This window comes from Falco biarmicus, chromosome 11 (assembly GCF_023638135.1).
Source record: "Falco biarmicus isolate bFalBia1 chromosome 11, bFalBia1.pri, whole genome shotgun sequence".
NCBI lineage: Eukaryota > Metazoa > Chordata > Aves > Falconiformes > Falconidae > Falco > Falco biarmicus.
The window spans coordinates 29711348-29725953 of record NC_079298.1 but is presented as its reverse complement, the minus strand read 5'-3'; the positions used below and the strand labels follow the sequence as shown (position 1 = coordinate 29725953).

General features: G+C 45.0%; 1 protein-coding gene across 1 annotated transcript in view; it reads right to left on the bottom strand.

Moving 5' to 3' along the window:
- Positions 1-4095: 4095 nt before the first annotated feature.
- The window catches only part of KIFAP3 (kinesin associated protein 3), a 71189-nt gene continuing 60678 nt past the window's right edge, over positions 4096-14606 (bottom strand). Inside the window, exon 20 of the mRNA XM_056356062.1 lies at positions 4096-4544. Within this exon, the coding sequence (XP_056212037.1) occupies positions 4436-4544 (109 nt within the window). The 3' untranslated portion in view covers positions 4096-4435. The remainder of the gene's footprint in view (positions 4545-14606) is intronic.

Sequence of the window (14606 nt, the reverse complement as noted above, 5' to 3'; positions counted from 1 at the left end):
GGAAATGTGGACATGCCTCATCGCAGCTTACTCAGGGGCCTAAGCACGCATTTGTACGTTGCATGTGTGTATGTCTGTGGCTGGGGAAAGGCAGAAGTTTGGAAGACCTGAACAACTGCAGGTAAAGACAAAAAATTCATAATAAGCAACAACCAATTTCTACTCACAGCACTTGGCTCCAGCTTCAGGCTGTGGTGTAATTCATGTGGCTCTCAGGAAAAAAAAACCCCAAACTTTGGCTGCTCTGCATCATTTACGGTGTATGTACTTTGCTGGATGGCCTCTGTGGAAAAGCACTCCTTTCGCTGCTTTTCCCACACGAGTCCATCATTTTGTACAAACCAAAGAGGTCCCGAGGCGCACACCCTGCTCGGGGCCCTGCTGTGCTAGGTGCTGCACAAACACGTGTGCCGCGCTTCTGTCCTTCAGACTGTGTGGTTTGCCTTTCCTGAGAACAGCCCAGCGTAGGCTCCTCCAGAGAGCAGCTTGGGACCTAATGAAGTAGGTGTGAACCCCCTTCCTTCTCTTCCAAGGGCAGAAGGAGTCAGAGTAGATGGGGAACTAGCAGGATTACAGAGCTCTTGGGTGAGTTGTAGCTGGTTATTTGAGTTGATTGGGCAAGAAAAGATTGGCTTAGTGGAGAGACAGCTGGTAACTCTCGAAGAGGATGGAGCAAAAGGCACGCCTATGGAACAGAGCCTGTAAGGTCTAAAAGCACAGCCGGGGTGCACGATCCAGCTGCCTCCGGTGCAGTCGCTGTCTGCACTGCAGGAATGTTCCCCAGCTCTTCCTCTTCTAGGCCACAGGGCCTTTGGAAAAGCAGAAGAGATGGGGCTGGGGTGATGCTCCCAGCACCGCCCGAACTGCAGTCGATAACTGTTCCAATGATGCCCTCCTGCTGCATCGTCGTGTTAGTTACAACTACACCACAGCCGCCTTTTGCTGCTAAGGATGTTTCTCAAGTGCTCTTATTTCTTAATAAAGAGAAGTATGTTTCTCTTTTGAGGGGGCAGGAATGCCAATATACCAACTCCAGAAAAGCCCATGTTCTTGAATATTCAAGTGGGTTTCTAGACCTGACTGGTTGCAAATGCCACCTGCGAACTGCATGCCCCACGTGCTGCCTCCCACCACCCATGCAGGCAGCCCCAGCGCCTCTCCTGCTGCCTCGGAGCTCTCCCCCTAACCTCGTAAAGAAAAAACGAGCACATCACAACAACCTAACAACATAATAATGAATGTTATACCTGTTCTCAGCCTTCTCCCATGCGGAGCGGACAGCTGAGCTTACCAGTGGCATATCACAGGAATTCCATTAAAAAGCCTGCCAGAGGGGCTTGAAACCTCTTGTATCTAAACAGAGCTTGTCCTGCTTATTCCAGAAGAAGATACATCTTGTTCCTGTTTCATTTAATCCAGAGTGGATTGAATTAAACAGAATCATGGCAGTCTTACTTCAGAATGAAATGCACATGTTGAATTGTTACCAGACAGCTCCACGCACACACTGGTATTTGAAAGACTTCGAATTGGGTCCTTCATAAGCTCTCTAGGTCAAGGACATTTGTTTACTTTTCCATTTCCCCACCCTCTGTTGTCCTAGTAAGCTCCTAAGTACTAGCGTGGTACAAATAATAATTTAGAACACAATCTTAGGCTGCTGCATTAAGTTGATCGCTCACTGAAATTATACTGTACATCTGCAGAAAGCCCGAGTAATAGCTAACAGACGTATGAACTTCTCAGCCCATGCTTATTTCATTGTGCTATTAACTTTACAGCCTAATTATATCTAAAACACCTGCCTAACCAAACTCATTAATTAATTAGCAGCAGACTGGGAAGGAGGATTACTCCTGCGATGGATAGGGATTGCTGCTGTAGGGAAAGAAAAGAGGAGCTATACAAAGTCAGGGAGAGAAAGCAGGAAAAGGAGGAAAGGACATAAGCTGTGTAAGTTGCTAAAAGAAAGCAGATCCCTCCTCGCCCTGTTTAATGCAGGATACAGTACTCGGGGACTGAAACCATAAATGCAGATAATTAAAAAGTTACCCTATGGGTCAGACTCCTCAGTGTCCCTCCAGTAATGTGATATAGATTGAAAAGTGTCCAGTGACACCCACCAGTAATGTGATATAGATTGAAAAGTCTATGTGCTCCTATCTTTTTTCCCTCTTTCTGGCTCAGGAACTGTAATTAAAGGGAAAATCAGCCTCTCTCCTGCCTCAGAGAGTATAGTGGCACAGCTGGTTTTCATCTTGGCTAGCAGGCTCTGTCCTCAGGCTACTAAGTGCTGAGTAATTTTTACCAAGCTCTGCTTGCAGATAAATGATGTTCTTCTCTTAGCTGCTGCCAGGCAAAGCTACAAATACTTGATCTTTTATTCTTTTCTCATAAACTCCTAACATTGAATACTAAAAATGCAGCCAGAGATTTTTCCACTGCCATTTATTCTCAGCATGGTCACAACTGTATTACAATTACAGACACCCACCCATTTGCTGAAGCTCAACTGTAGTTCCTTGTTAACCTGAAGCTTCCAATTAAAGGCTCCTTCAGTTTCATTGATAGTTTGCATATACTCCAAGGACCCACTTCATTTTTTTCTTTCCCCCAAAACACATTCCATGAGAAGGGCAACTGCTTTAAATAACTTCACACTAATTTTTCTGGAAAAGCCTGACGAGCGAGTGCCAGTCTCAAAAGAAAAGCCTGTGTCTGAATATGCAGTTTGGGTAATTTCTCTCGCAGCTATAACTATAAAAATATCTGAAAGCTTTTGACTAAATGTGGCACAACTGCTGGGCTGATAAAGTGTGGGCTCGGACCAACGGAAAGAATCTAGAAAGGTACGACACTGGAAACCCAGCAGTTTAATTCACGTTTTCTGCAGCATTTCTAAGAAACGGCATTAAAAATTGTATAGAAAATTATTTTTAAAAATACTAGTTAATCTCGGCAATGCTGTTCTTCCACCTACCTCCAGTGAGCAAAGCCATGAACACAAAGCCAGCACAGGGAGGAGGCTGAAATCTGGTAAGAAACACCATGCCCTCATTTTAGAATCGCTTCCAGTTATGCAGTATGAAACACAGTGAGTAACAGTGCACATAAAAGTACCTGTGTACTTTTAAAAGACAAAGCAAGGCTTCAAAACAATCCTGATTTCAAAGATATTTTTGAAGTGTAAGAGTAACGGTCTGTCAACCCTCTAAACAACGCCATGCCTTTGAAGATCACTTTCCTAGCATGTGCATCAGTCTTAACGGGATTACTGGCTACTGCTCTGGCAGCATCAGCCCCTGGTGCAAGTCTGCTTTCTGCTTAAGCCAGAAATGAGGGGTGGTGAGGGGAGAGGAACAATTCTGCAAATCAATAGCCGTTAAAAACCAAAACGAGGTGGAGGCAGCTTTTCTTTTAAAAAGTTCAAATTTGAACTGCTCTCTTGATGGCTGTGGCAGCCACGGGATTTCTGTACGCTTTGGCTGTTACGGGTGGGGTAACAACTTCAGAACAGCTTTAGCCTAAACTCCACTGGCGTGCAGCGTGTTCCAAAACATGGCTTAATGCAGTCACTGTCCAGCGTGAAGGTGGCTCGGCCTGTCTCTGCTGCTCAGTCAATGATCCAGCTTAAATCCTGTGAACAAGCAGGACAGGATGCATTTGTGTTTTAGGATGGGGAAGCTGGGGGAAAGGCTCTGCATCCGCACTCTGACCTGAGTTACAGTGCTTTTTTCTCTTGCTAGTCCTCAGGATGTGGCTGTCTTCTCTCAGCCCTCAGAACTCTATTTATGGCAAAGGTATTCTGTCGTAGTGCAGTTTCTAATTTTAAGTGTTTTCAAGCATATAAACTAGACTGTAAACGTCTGAAGCTCCAGGGGAGTGAATCTGTGCCATCTTTCCATTATTAAAGTCTTCATACCCAGGACCGGACTTTGGTAACTACGTGTCAGGGCAGTGCCAGGAGATGCTGGGGCTTAACTGTGTTCCCGTTACTTAGGTGTTAGAGGGAAGCAGTCCATGTTAAACACGCTTCACATGAAGCATTCTTCTTAAATGTCTTGTAAAACAAACGAAACATTGGTTAGAAACACGTTCACCACTGCTGACCACACAGGTTTTTATATTTAATAGAAATTAAATTAGTAGCTTAATATACATAATGTGACACTTTCCAGTCCAGTCGCTTTCCAATTCTCGCTTTCAAGTCACAGAGCAAACACTGTACAAAAATGATAACAAAGAACAACCAAAGAGTAAACACTGTCACTGAAACACTGGACCCAGAAAGGCTAAGTTTATCGGGAGCTACACACGCCAAAGGATACATAATAATGGACCCATTGTGGTACGATCATGCATTACCGAGGGAGAGATCTACGGCCAGGTTCCTCCAGGGCAGGTGACAGCGTCCTGGACTGCGCAGTGGGCTGCTTTATCGCGCTCCGTAGCTGTAGTAGTAAGGTTCATCCGGGCGGTACCCATATGCAGTTGTGGGGCGGCCAGGAACCCCTGGGGACTGACCAAATCCATCGACTCCGATGCTACAAAAAAAATAAAAGGAGGAGAAAGAAACTGTAGGTTTTTGTACAGTAGGGACGGCGCGCTGGTGCTGGTGTCTGCAGCTCCTCCTGCCACAGAGACAATTTTGCGAGGCAACACTGCAAGCCATCTTGCCCCTTCAGAGCAGCCAGCACTGCTCGGTCTCCTCTTCCCTTGGTGGGAAAAGAAACACTGCAGAGAAATCAACACAACTCCTATCAGGAAAGGCTTTCAGGTCAAACAGAAATCCCAGGGGAGACAGAAGTCTTCTCGTCTATCCTTCTATGGCTTTACTGGCAAAGCACTTCTGTGAGTCAACTCCTCTCTCTGCGTTAGAGGTAACGAGTCTTTCTGGAAAGGCTTCAAGCATGCTTCTTGCAAAGCCTGCTGGTGACCCTGCCCTACACAGCCCATCTGAACAGCCTGAGTTCCTTCCTTCAGTACATTTCTCAAGCCCCTGGTAAAATACCAGCCAGAAACAAGAAGTGCAAATATCTGGCACAGCAACACCGTTCAGTAAAGGACGCTGTTTCCGGTGGGATACAAGATTGACAGCCAAATGGCAAAAAGAATCATTATATACTGAAATGAGACAGAATAATTAATTTTTCACCTAGAACAGCATCTTTTACACCTGAAAAGTCCTACAGCAATGGATTAGATACTAAAGCACGAGGACTGCGTAGGGAAAAGTGGCACATACCTTGTGCTCAACAATAACTCTCATGCAGGAGGTAGAGGAAAAATGAACATTGCCTAAGATACTGGATGACTGCCTATTCATAGTTATGTCACTTCTTAACTTCCACTTCAGTAGAAGGACAAATGGAAAAGGATTCTGATTTATTGCCTGACTAAAGATGCATTGAAAGGAGTTGAACTTCCTCTCTGAAGACTGTCAAAACACAAAGAACCAAAGTGCTTTTTGAGTGGGGAAAAGCTGAACCTCATTACTGCCAATTATACATATGGAACATGGGTTATGCAACAGTCAAGGCTGGGAAAGAATGACCCATCCAGAAGATGTACAATGGGTGGGCCCCAGGCCCTGGCTCAGCAAAAAACTGGCACTGCTGAATCGCTTGGACTGAAAGGGCTCAGCTGAAGTGGTGGGGGACCATGTCCATCACTCTGTCCTTATAAAGACACTTTCCTCAGATTGTGCCTCTGTGAGGTCCTAGCAAAGGATCCTTGGCGCCGGGTTTCTCTGGAAAATAGTTCACTCATGGGATATTCTGGTCATCGGGTGAAGGTGGAAGGTCTGAGGCCGAGATTTGTCTTTGGAGCGGGAGGACACAGTCAATAGGCCAAACTGCAGAGAAAATCATTCTGTTTCACCTGAACACGTATTGCGAAACTCGGCACCCTGAAAGCACTGTGCTATTTCCACGTCTGCCCATCTGTATTTGACCTGGCAATGGCCCTGTCTTGTAACTCGTGTGCAGGGCTATCGGGCTGAGCCTAGAGGCTGACCAGTCCCTTCCGCACAGAGAAGAGAAGCAGAGTAGCTGTGGTGTGCCCTGTAGCGGTGCAAAGCTACGTGAACACATGCCTCTGGCTCCACACCTTCCTCTGGCCATCCATTCCATCCTGCATCCACTCCAAAGTCCTATTACTCTTTTCCAAGCCCATTATAAAATGAACTGGTGACCTCCGAGGCACCTTCTCCCGGTCCCTCCTTTGTACCTGGCAGACAACAGCTTTCTCATTAGCAGGCTTGAAGCTTTAAAAGATTCCTGAAAAGAGGGTTTAAGAGAAATCCTGTCACTTTGAATCTAACTCTTGCCTCCAGAAACATCAGACCCTGCACTCGCCTTAGTCAAAGGATGGTCCCTGCTCCTACTGCCGTTACTGGCACGCAGCATGCAGAGGGGCTGGACAGACGGACCCGGCCGGGGCTGCTGTTAGATATGGGTTTCTGAATACAGGCCACAAAGCTCTTCCAAACGTGCCAACAAGGACCTAGCATGAAGCTGACCATTTTGTTTGGCAGTTCAGAAAACAAGCTGAATAACTACCGTAAAACAGTTACAATTCTTTTAAAGAGATCTTTCAGTACTGTTAGTACTCGGAGTTAGTAATGTACTAAAAGAACGCGTAGTGCGATCTGGAAGGGAGTTCAGTTGTGTTGTGCTACTGCAGGTTCCCAGGTGCCACCGATACCACACACATGTAACACCGCAGAGAAGCGGGACACTTTAAGGCTTCCTCTACACTCAGGAATTCCATTGTTTTCTTCCAAAGATCCTTAAAGTATCTACAGTTGATTTAAAATAAAAATATTTTAGCAAAAAATGCTTTTCTGGGTTTATCTTTCAAAGTTATTTTTTTCTATGACTATAACATTTAGTAGTAAAAACAACTTATCTACAACTAATTACAAAAGGGGCTCTTGGCATTTCTGCTAACTACTGAAAACTTCATTCTGGAAAGACGTCGTAGGTGAACGAGGAGGCTGCGGGCGCCGCAGGCTGCCAGCCCTGCACGCAGGCCGGCTGCTGACTGCAAGTCAGGCTAGTAGGGGGCGCGGCTTGGCTTACAGGGGACACACCAGTAGCCACCCTCAGGTTCACCGTGGCAGAGGTACAGCAGACACAGCAGCCCGGGCTTTCCTTCTTCAGCCTAAGCGGGGCTTCCCTTGATGGAGCACTCGTTAGATACTACCGAACGGCACTGGGGCTGGGGGCTGGGGGGGGGAAGCGAGGTGCAATGACGGCACCGACCCACCAGGGGGCAATAAGTCTCTATCACTGCAGGCCGCGCTGTTCGGCTACTGCCAGTTCAGTAATCTTTATTCATAGAACTTTTAAATGTATTTAAATTGATAACGAGAGCAGGGAAAAATATGGTTTCAATCACATTCTCAGCAAATCATTTTTTTCATATTTTTTTTATAAATGTGTAAGTAATTAGGTAAAGATCCCTAGAGTTTAAACTTTGAGGAGTATCAGTTATTTCCAAATGGTTCAGACATATGTTAGTGTCCTGAAGAAAACTGGAAGAGATGGATCAGCTGATAACTGCTTTGGACAGTTAAAAAAAAAAATAAAAGAGGAAAAGAAAATCATATTAAAACACCTTGATCAAATCACCACTCTCCTATCTAAATATTTCTCTTAAGTAAATGAAGGCTTGTCCATGCTTCAAAAAAAGCCAACAACTTGGCTTCATTTTTATGTGTTAGTGCTCTTGAAACATACCAGCTTTGCCTTATTTGATTGTTTGCACTGGCGCAGCCTGTAGCAAAAAGCCTGTCCTCTTAGCTGAAGGAAAGGCTATTGAAGCCAGGAGGTAACTGAGGGGTAGGGCAACAAAACAGCAAACACACATCTGGAGACTGAAGTCTGGCTTACTCATGAGGCTGGCAGGCCAAGGGCAATGACTCTGCAAGCATAACCGACAGAGGTGGAGACAGGGGTTTAAAAACCAAGTCCTGATGAATCCTTGCCACTTCTGCCAAGAACAGCAGAAGGGTAGAGCCAGGAAAGATGGTAGCTTTTCGGCTGTAAGCATTTGTTCGGTAACTATTGGCCCGAGATCACGATTTGTGCCATGTGTTCTTAGATTTATACCAGCAACCAACTTCAAAACTTGCTCCTAGGAAAAACACGTTGTTGGTCTTATTTATACAGCATCTACAGGGAAACTCTGTACTCAGCAGAGCCAGCATCAGCCTGTCTTCCCAAAAAGTCAGGGACACATAATTATGCTACTGAGGCAACAATACTCATCTACAAATTGATGTTTTTTCTTCCTGTTGGTCAGCCCTGTTCAGCTAGGTACCCAGCAGAAGGGCGTGCAATCCCTGTAGTTGCGTGACTGATACGGATCACGCAACACCACAAAACAAACCCCTCAGATAAATGACTTACGCTCTTGCCTTAATCTGCAAGTTATTTAGGGCAGCTCTGTCTCACAAAACTGCACGTGTGCGCACAGGGAGAGCGGTGCCTGCTAACCACGCCGTCAAAGCACAACTGTTTTCTTGTGGAGTTTACCACACGCCTGGAGCTGATGGAGTTAAACAGTGAACAGCACAGCTAATTACTATGTACTGCTAACCTCAGTTGCTGGTTCATTTTGAGACCCTTTAAAATATGAACTGTGTATTTTACCCCTATGCACTCTCTTAATGATTTGTTTTTTTTAGACTGAAATCACTTCCAGCCATCAGTTATACTCGCGGGCTCTACACATGCACTTCTCCAAGCACAAATATTTCTTTTTCCTATTGGTCTGCCAGCCCCTGTCAGAGCAAATTTCACTTTAAACTAAATGCTATGATACTTAAAACCTCTTGGATTACTCAGGCTGCTAGTGTGATCTATGACCTTCACCGAATGACAGCTGAACTTTCCAATTTGCTTGTACTGCTGGGGAACTGAAGAACACATGCCGAAGAGGAAAATGTTCCTGATGTGCATGAGTGAGGAGAGATTTCTTAACAGCTCTGCTTATTGATACTTACTCTGATTCATAACATCCAAATTAATGTGCCCATCTAGGATCCGAGGTGCCCTGACATAATTTAAGATGTAAAGACCGATCCTGTCCCCCCTTTCAGCAGGAAATACCAGCCAGCATCCCGCTGTGACCACAAAGTACTTGACTCTCCTTAACTCCCTCCTGCACCCAGAGCCTCAGAGACGAGGCAGGCTTTGCGGTACGTCTGCAAGACTTGGCAGGCTCCAACAGGCAGCACACTGCCAGCAACCCTCTGCTGGGGTTCCCGTCCGGGTACCTTTGCTGCTCGCGAGCGCGTGGTACAGGAAGAGAGGCTCTTGAGCTTCGTCTGAACTAGGGTGATTAGCGCCTGAGTGCAGACGGACCACGGAGCAAGGCTGCTTTCGGTAAGTTTTTCTGATGCGATAGACACCTGAGCCTGTCCACGCTAGCGTTCACACTGTTACTAGTGCTGGTGCTGACAAGTCGCTCTAAAACAGTACTTACTAATTCCTCCAGCATAAGCCGGGCCCCAGAAAGGCAAATCCCAGGTCACTGGGGAAAATTCTTGGTCAAAACTTGAAGTCTAACTGGAAACCCCTTGATAGGGTGCATGGATCTTGGAGCCATCCCAGCAAGAAACAGTGTTTGGGAAACAGGTCTGCACCCTCACAGGAGAGGCATGAAGCAGCACAGCAAGAATCACACCAGACTGTACCGTAAGAGACTGGGACTGTCTGCAGGCAGCAGCGGCCCAGGAAAAACCTTCACCTTAGAGCGTGAAGTAGCAGTTTAGCAGCTTACACTTCAGGGTCAAAATTCCATCCTTTTCCACCTATCAGTTTCATGGTTCGTAACCCAAAATTAAAGCACCCTGAAAATCACTGCCCACTGAAAATGAAATCCAAGCTAAACACATGTGGTGCTTCCACCAAAGCCACGATTTCAGCTACGTTTCTTTTCATCCTCAACCTGTTCTTAAACCCCGTCAATCTTGCATCCTTACTCTGCATCAACAAGGTTTTTACCAGCCTCATGTCCAAGAAGCTCTCAGCTGCTCACTGGGGATACAATTTTATTAAAAATAAAATCTATTAAAAAACCCTATAAATTTATAATTCACTAGGTCCTCTGACCTTGGTAAGACCAAGCAAACACTACTTACAGCTCTCACCAACCTTACACCAAGTCCCAGTGAAGGAATCAACCCAAGGCTCTCCATGTGCTCGACTGAGCTACTGAGGGAGGTTTATTTGCCGGCATAAATACGCAGCCCCTGTTTACACACGTGGCACCTCTTCTTGCTGCCACTGATCACACCCGCAGCTTTGCAAAACTCCCCGTGAGCGTGAGAATGACTAGAAGGTTTCTGAGCATCCTTCAGAAGCCTGACATAGTACAGCTTGTAGTCCTCTGTACTGTCTCCCTTTATATACTTTATATTATCGTTTCTAAAAACCACCATCTTCACTCTCAAAACATCCCCCCCCTCACCCCTGGCAGGCATTCAGAATTTCATGCAGTGCATCCTTGAAGTCCTAATGTTTCCCTTCTGTGAATCCACTTGTGTGTGACAGCACCGCTGATAACATATGGTACAGCTACCTTCCTATATTGCCTTATAAAGTCTCATGCCATAAACCCCTGTATTCTATAGTGCTGTATCAGGTTCCTGTGTATAACAGACAAAACAAGTTCTGTTCAAATGAACACTGACGGCTGTATTTTTCCCTCAGGAGGTACCTAAGCCATCGAAGTGGCACACCAGTCTGATCTCGAGACAAGCACAGCATTATAACCTGTACAACCGAGATGCAGTTATTGTTTATAATATTTGCCAACAAGAGACACAGGAGTTTGCCAGCGGCGAAGTATGTATTTTTTTTCTCTCCCATCTTTTTCGTTTGGGGTTTTGTTTGTTTTTAAGCATTGACAAAAGATGCTAGACTGTAGGTCTGAGACAATGATTGCAGGGCACTATACTCATATATGGGATGTGGCAGAGGCTGCAGTCCTGCTAGCCCAGCTACGTGGCCGGTGAGTGAACGCTGTGGCTCCCTCCCTTCCTCCCTCCCTCCACAGGTTTCCTCTGCACAGAGACCAGCGTACAGAAAGGCTGAGGCAGCTGGGGGCATCCAGGCCTTGGCCCATCAAACAGTGAGGATTCAGGCAGGGTGTGCATCCAAGCCCAGGAGGTGGGAAATGTTTTTGAATTCCACAGAACAGAGACCTCCAGCTTCTAAAGTTAGCTTCAGGCAAGAAATATTTAGCTAATCCTTTGCAGGTACCAGCTAACTGCCACACTTTAACCGAAGCTCAAAGCCTGTGAAACTCATGGCCTTTCTCCTGACACCCACTGCCAGCTAAGCACTGGATGGGATACCATCTTCATAAACCAGTCACGAAAGAGTGGAGGGCATCAGAAAGGGGCGTAGGGCTGGTCACTTTTTCCTTTGCTTCGGAGTCTAGCAATCGAGAAGATGATCCTGTTCACTTCTATGTGCCAGCTACCTCTGGTTTTGCTTCACTGACCATAAATTTTCCGTCCTTCAGAGTAAGAGCACAAACCATGGGTTATGGGGAAACAGCATACAACTGAGAAGCCATAGAAAAAAAACAATGTTTCTTTATATAATGTCCTGTAACTGTAGATTCTCCCACTACTGGTAATGACGTTAAACTATAAACCACAAGTCTCTTAAATTCTGCCTCTCATGGTCCCAACTTTTTCTCCCCTATCTGTGAAGCTTTTTTCCCCATGCTTTCCATGCCTCAAACTCAAGTAGGAAGGCAGTTTTGTGGCAGGGACTGCAACTGTGCACACTGCATCAAATACCAAGTCCATCTCTACATTAGCACTGAATATTAATGTTCCTTAAAAAGTCAAACTGTATCTGCTCAAAATACAGAAAATATCAGCATGAACCTGTGCAGTAATACTTCAGCTCCCTTGTGCATCATGATACAGCTTTTATGGATGTGATCATGTCTCTCCTTCCATGTGATCTAGCTTTCTTCAGTGCACTTAATGACTTAAAGTTTCCAGTTGCTGCTGGACTTGGTGCCCAGTTCCATCTCAGCACAATACTCCTGTTTCTGCCATTTAATTATAAACAAATGCAAATCTGACAATTGTGGAGAAATGAGCACTGAGCCCTCTGTGTCAGGCTCCAGCTATGCACCAAGCAATACACATGCCAAGATTCACTGGTGGGGAGGCAACATTAAAAAAAAAAGTTTCCCAGCTGAATCGTAAGAAAGCACTGAACTAAAAGCAAATGCCCTTGCTTAGCCAAATTCAGTAAAAGCCTTGCTTGAAAGCTGTAGAGTTTGCCATCCCAGCTCTGTGAAAGCAGCCTGGGACTTGGGCTCAGTTTCCTGCTCTGTCAGTTACCTGCTGTGTGATCCCGGACAAGTTGCTCCTTTTCTCCATGACCTCAGTCTCCCATTGGAGTTTTGAAAGAAAAAACCACCCCAGACATTAAAGACAGCCAAGTGACAAGCTACAGTAATGAGAAGACTCAAATTAGACTGACATAGATAGAAAAGATTTTCGCTTATTCTGTAACATCCCTCAAAGACAGGGAGAAAACCACAGTATTTCTAATCTGCTAGAAAAGCAACCAGTCCAGAATACAGCCTGGGGCAAAACAGCAACCCATGCTGTTTCACACAGGGATATTGTTTTTTGAAGGGCACTGGGATAACTTCACTCGCATTCCCTCACCCAGGCTCACAGCTCCGCCAAACGGACGGGGAGTTTCGCAGCTATTCTGCACAGGATCTGTTAAAAGGTCAAGTGCACAGTCAGAGCTGGAACAGAAACCACGGGTTCCGATTTTCCATTATAAGCCTGACAGAAACATCTCCTGTGCTGTTGGCTCAACAACTAGCCAAGTCTACTGATTAGATACATCCATTTCTTAAAAATTAATTAAGAAATAAAGCAAATAAAAAAGCCCTGAGGAGCAGGCAGTAAAAAGTAAGACGTCCTTTCCTCCTCCTCTCTCCTTGCACAGCCCGAAGTATTTCTGTCAACTCCATAAACTGAAGAGTACATTAGTAAGCCTTAATCTTTAACTAGCAATACGTCTGGCTTGGGGAGGTTTCAAGCATCTCTCTCACTGAGCTCCAGCAATGTCAGTGCTATGTTGCATACAGAAGGTTCAGGCAACAGCCTGAGCAGAATAAGATCCTGAAGCGGTAACTTCAGAGAGGTGATGAGTGTCACTGACTAGATCAGCTCAGGATCTGGTCCACATCTTCCGCTACCCTTCCCGTTTCCAGCCAGGAAGTGTTTCTTGCTTCCTGTTAGGAAGCTTGCCAGGCTACAGAGCAGGGTTACTGTGCAAGTGTACCCTAAGATAAGCAGCTGAAGCAGAAATGCAAGTTTTCAGTGTCATGCATGGAAAGGCTCTTAGCTGGAGAATCGTGCCTTTAAATATTTATACAAGGCTCCTCGAGCCCAAGCACTGCCACTCAGCTCTATTCTTCAATACAACCAGGGAACAGAGTTCCCTCTCGTGCACAAATACCCAGAAAGAGCCATGCTAAAAGATTACTGGCCGATAGTCGTGCTGTCTCCAGGGCTCAGCACCAAGAACCAGGCAATCCAATGTGGATGATAATCCAGATGCTGGAGGGAAGGAAGGAGGGAGAGTCAAAACCCAAAAATCTGTTCTGCTTTGACTTACAGCTGCAGCCAATAAAAGCTTTCAAAGTCTTTTCTGAAAGTTAACATTACTAGGGGATTTGCAGTGCTCACTAGAGCGCACATAGCAAATGCAGTTTGAGCATTACTACTGATGAATAAACTTCAAATATTTTTTACCACCACAGATGATTGTTCAGATTTCAGCCACTTTTACATATCAGCACAGGGCCCTAGTGAAATCTTGTCAAAAACTATCCCAAATCAGTGATGATTTTAGTGTAAACCAAGAAGGAAATAAATTTCTTCCTACTTGCGTTCTTAGCGCTAGCACTGGTAAGGAACAAGCCAGATACAAACACAGACGTGGAACATTTCCTTGGAGATCCATACCTTGGAGTGGCATTATTACACAAAAATTTCAACTTTTAATTTAATTAAAGAAAAATGAAATGCTTCAGGCCAAAGGTTGGGCAGGGACTCTTGGAAAAAATAAAACTTAAAAAGCTTAAAACCCAGCAGGCAAATAAACTCTCTAAACTTATTATTTTTAAAAATCTCATGGTTCAAGAAAAAAAGTCTTCTGATTTTCCAGAGGGAAAAGGGTAGTTCAGTCATCATAGCTCAATGGCTGAAGCTGACAAACACAGATTCAAAGAGTCAAATTTTAGAACCAAAACAATTTTAACTGTTTGGCAGAGAAATTAATTTTATATGTTACACTAATTTTTATACTAGAGACTTGTTCACTGTACATGTTCACTTCAGATAATAACCGTAAGAAATATCCCACTGATATACGGGACTTGTTTTAAAACTCCTCATTGTAGGTTTAATTTTGAATCCTGTGAGCATGCTTATACGTAGCATACAAAACACCCTTCATTTTATTACAGTTTTAAATCTTTCTTCCAGGTCTGGCCTTGCAACCACTTGTCTTGATAAAATAGGTCACTTGAAAAAGGAAAGC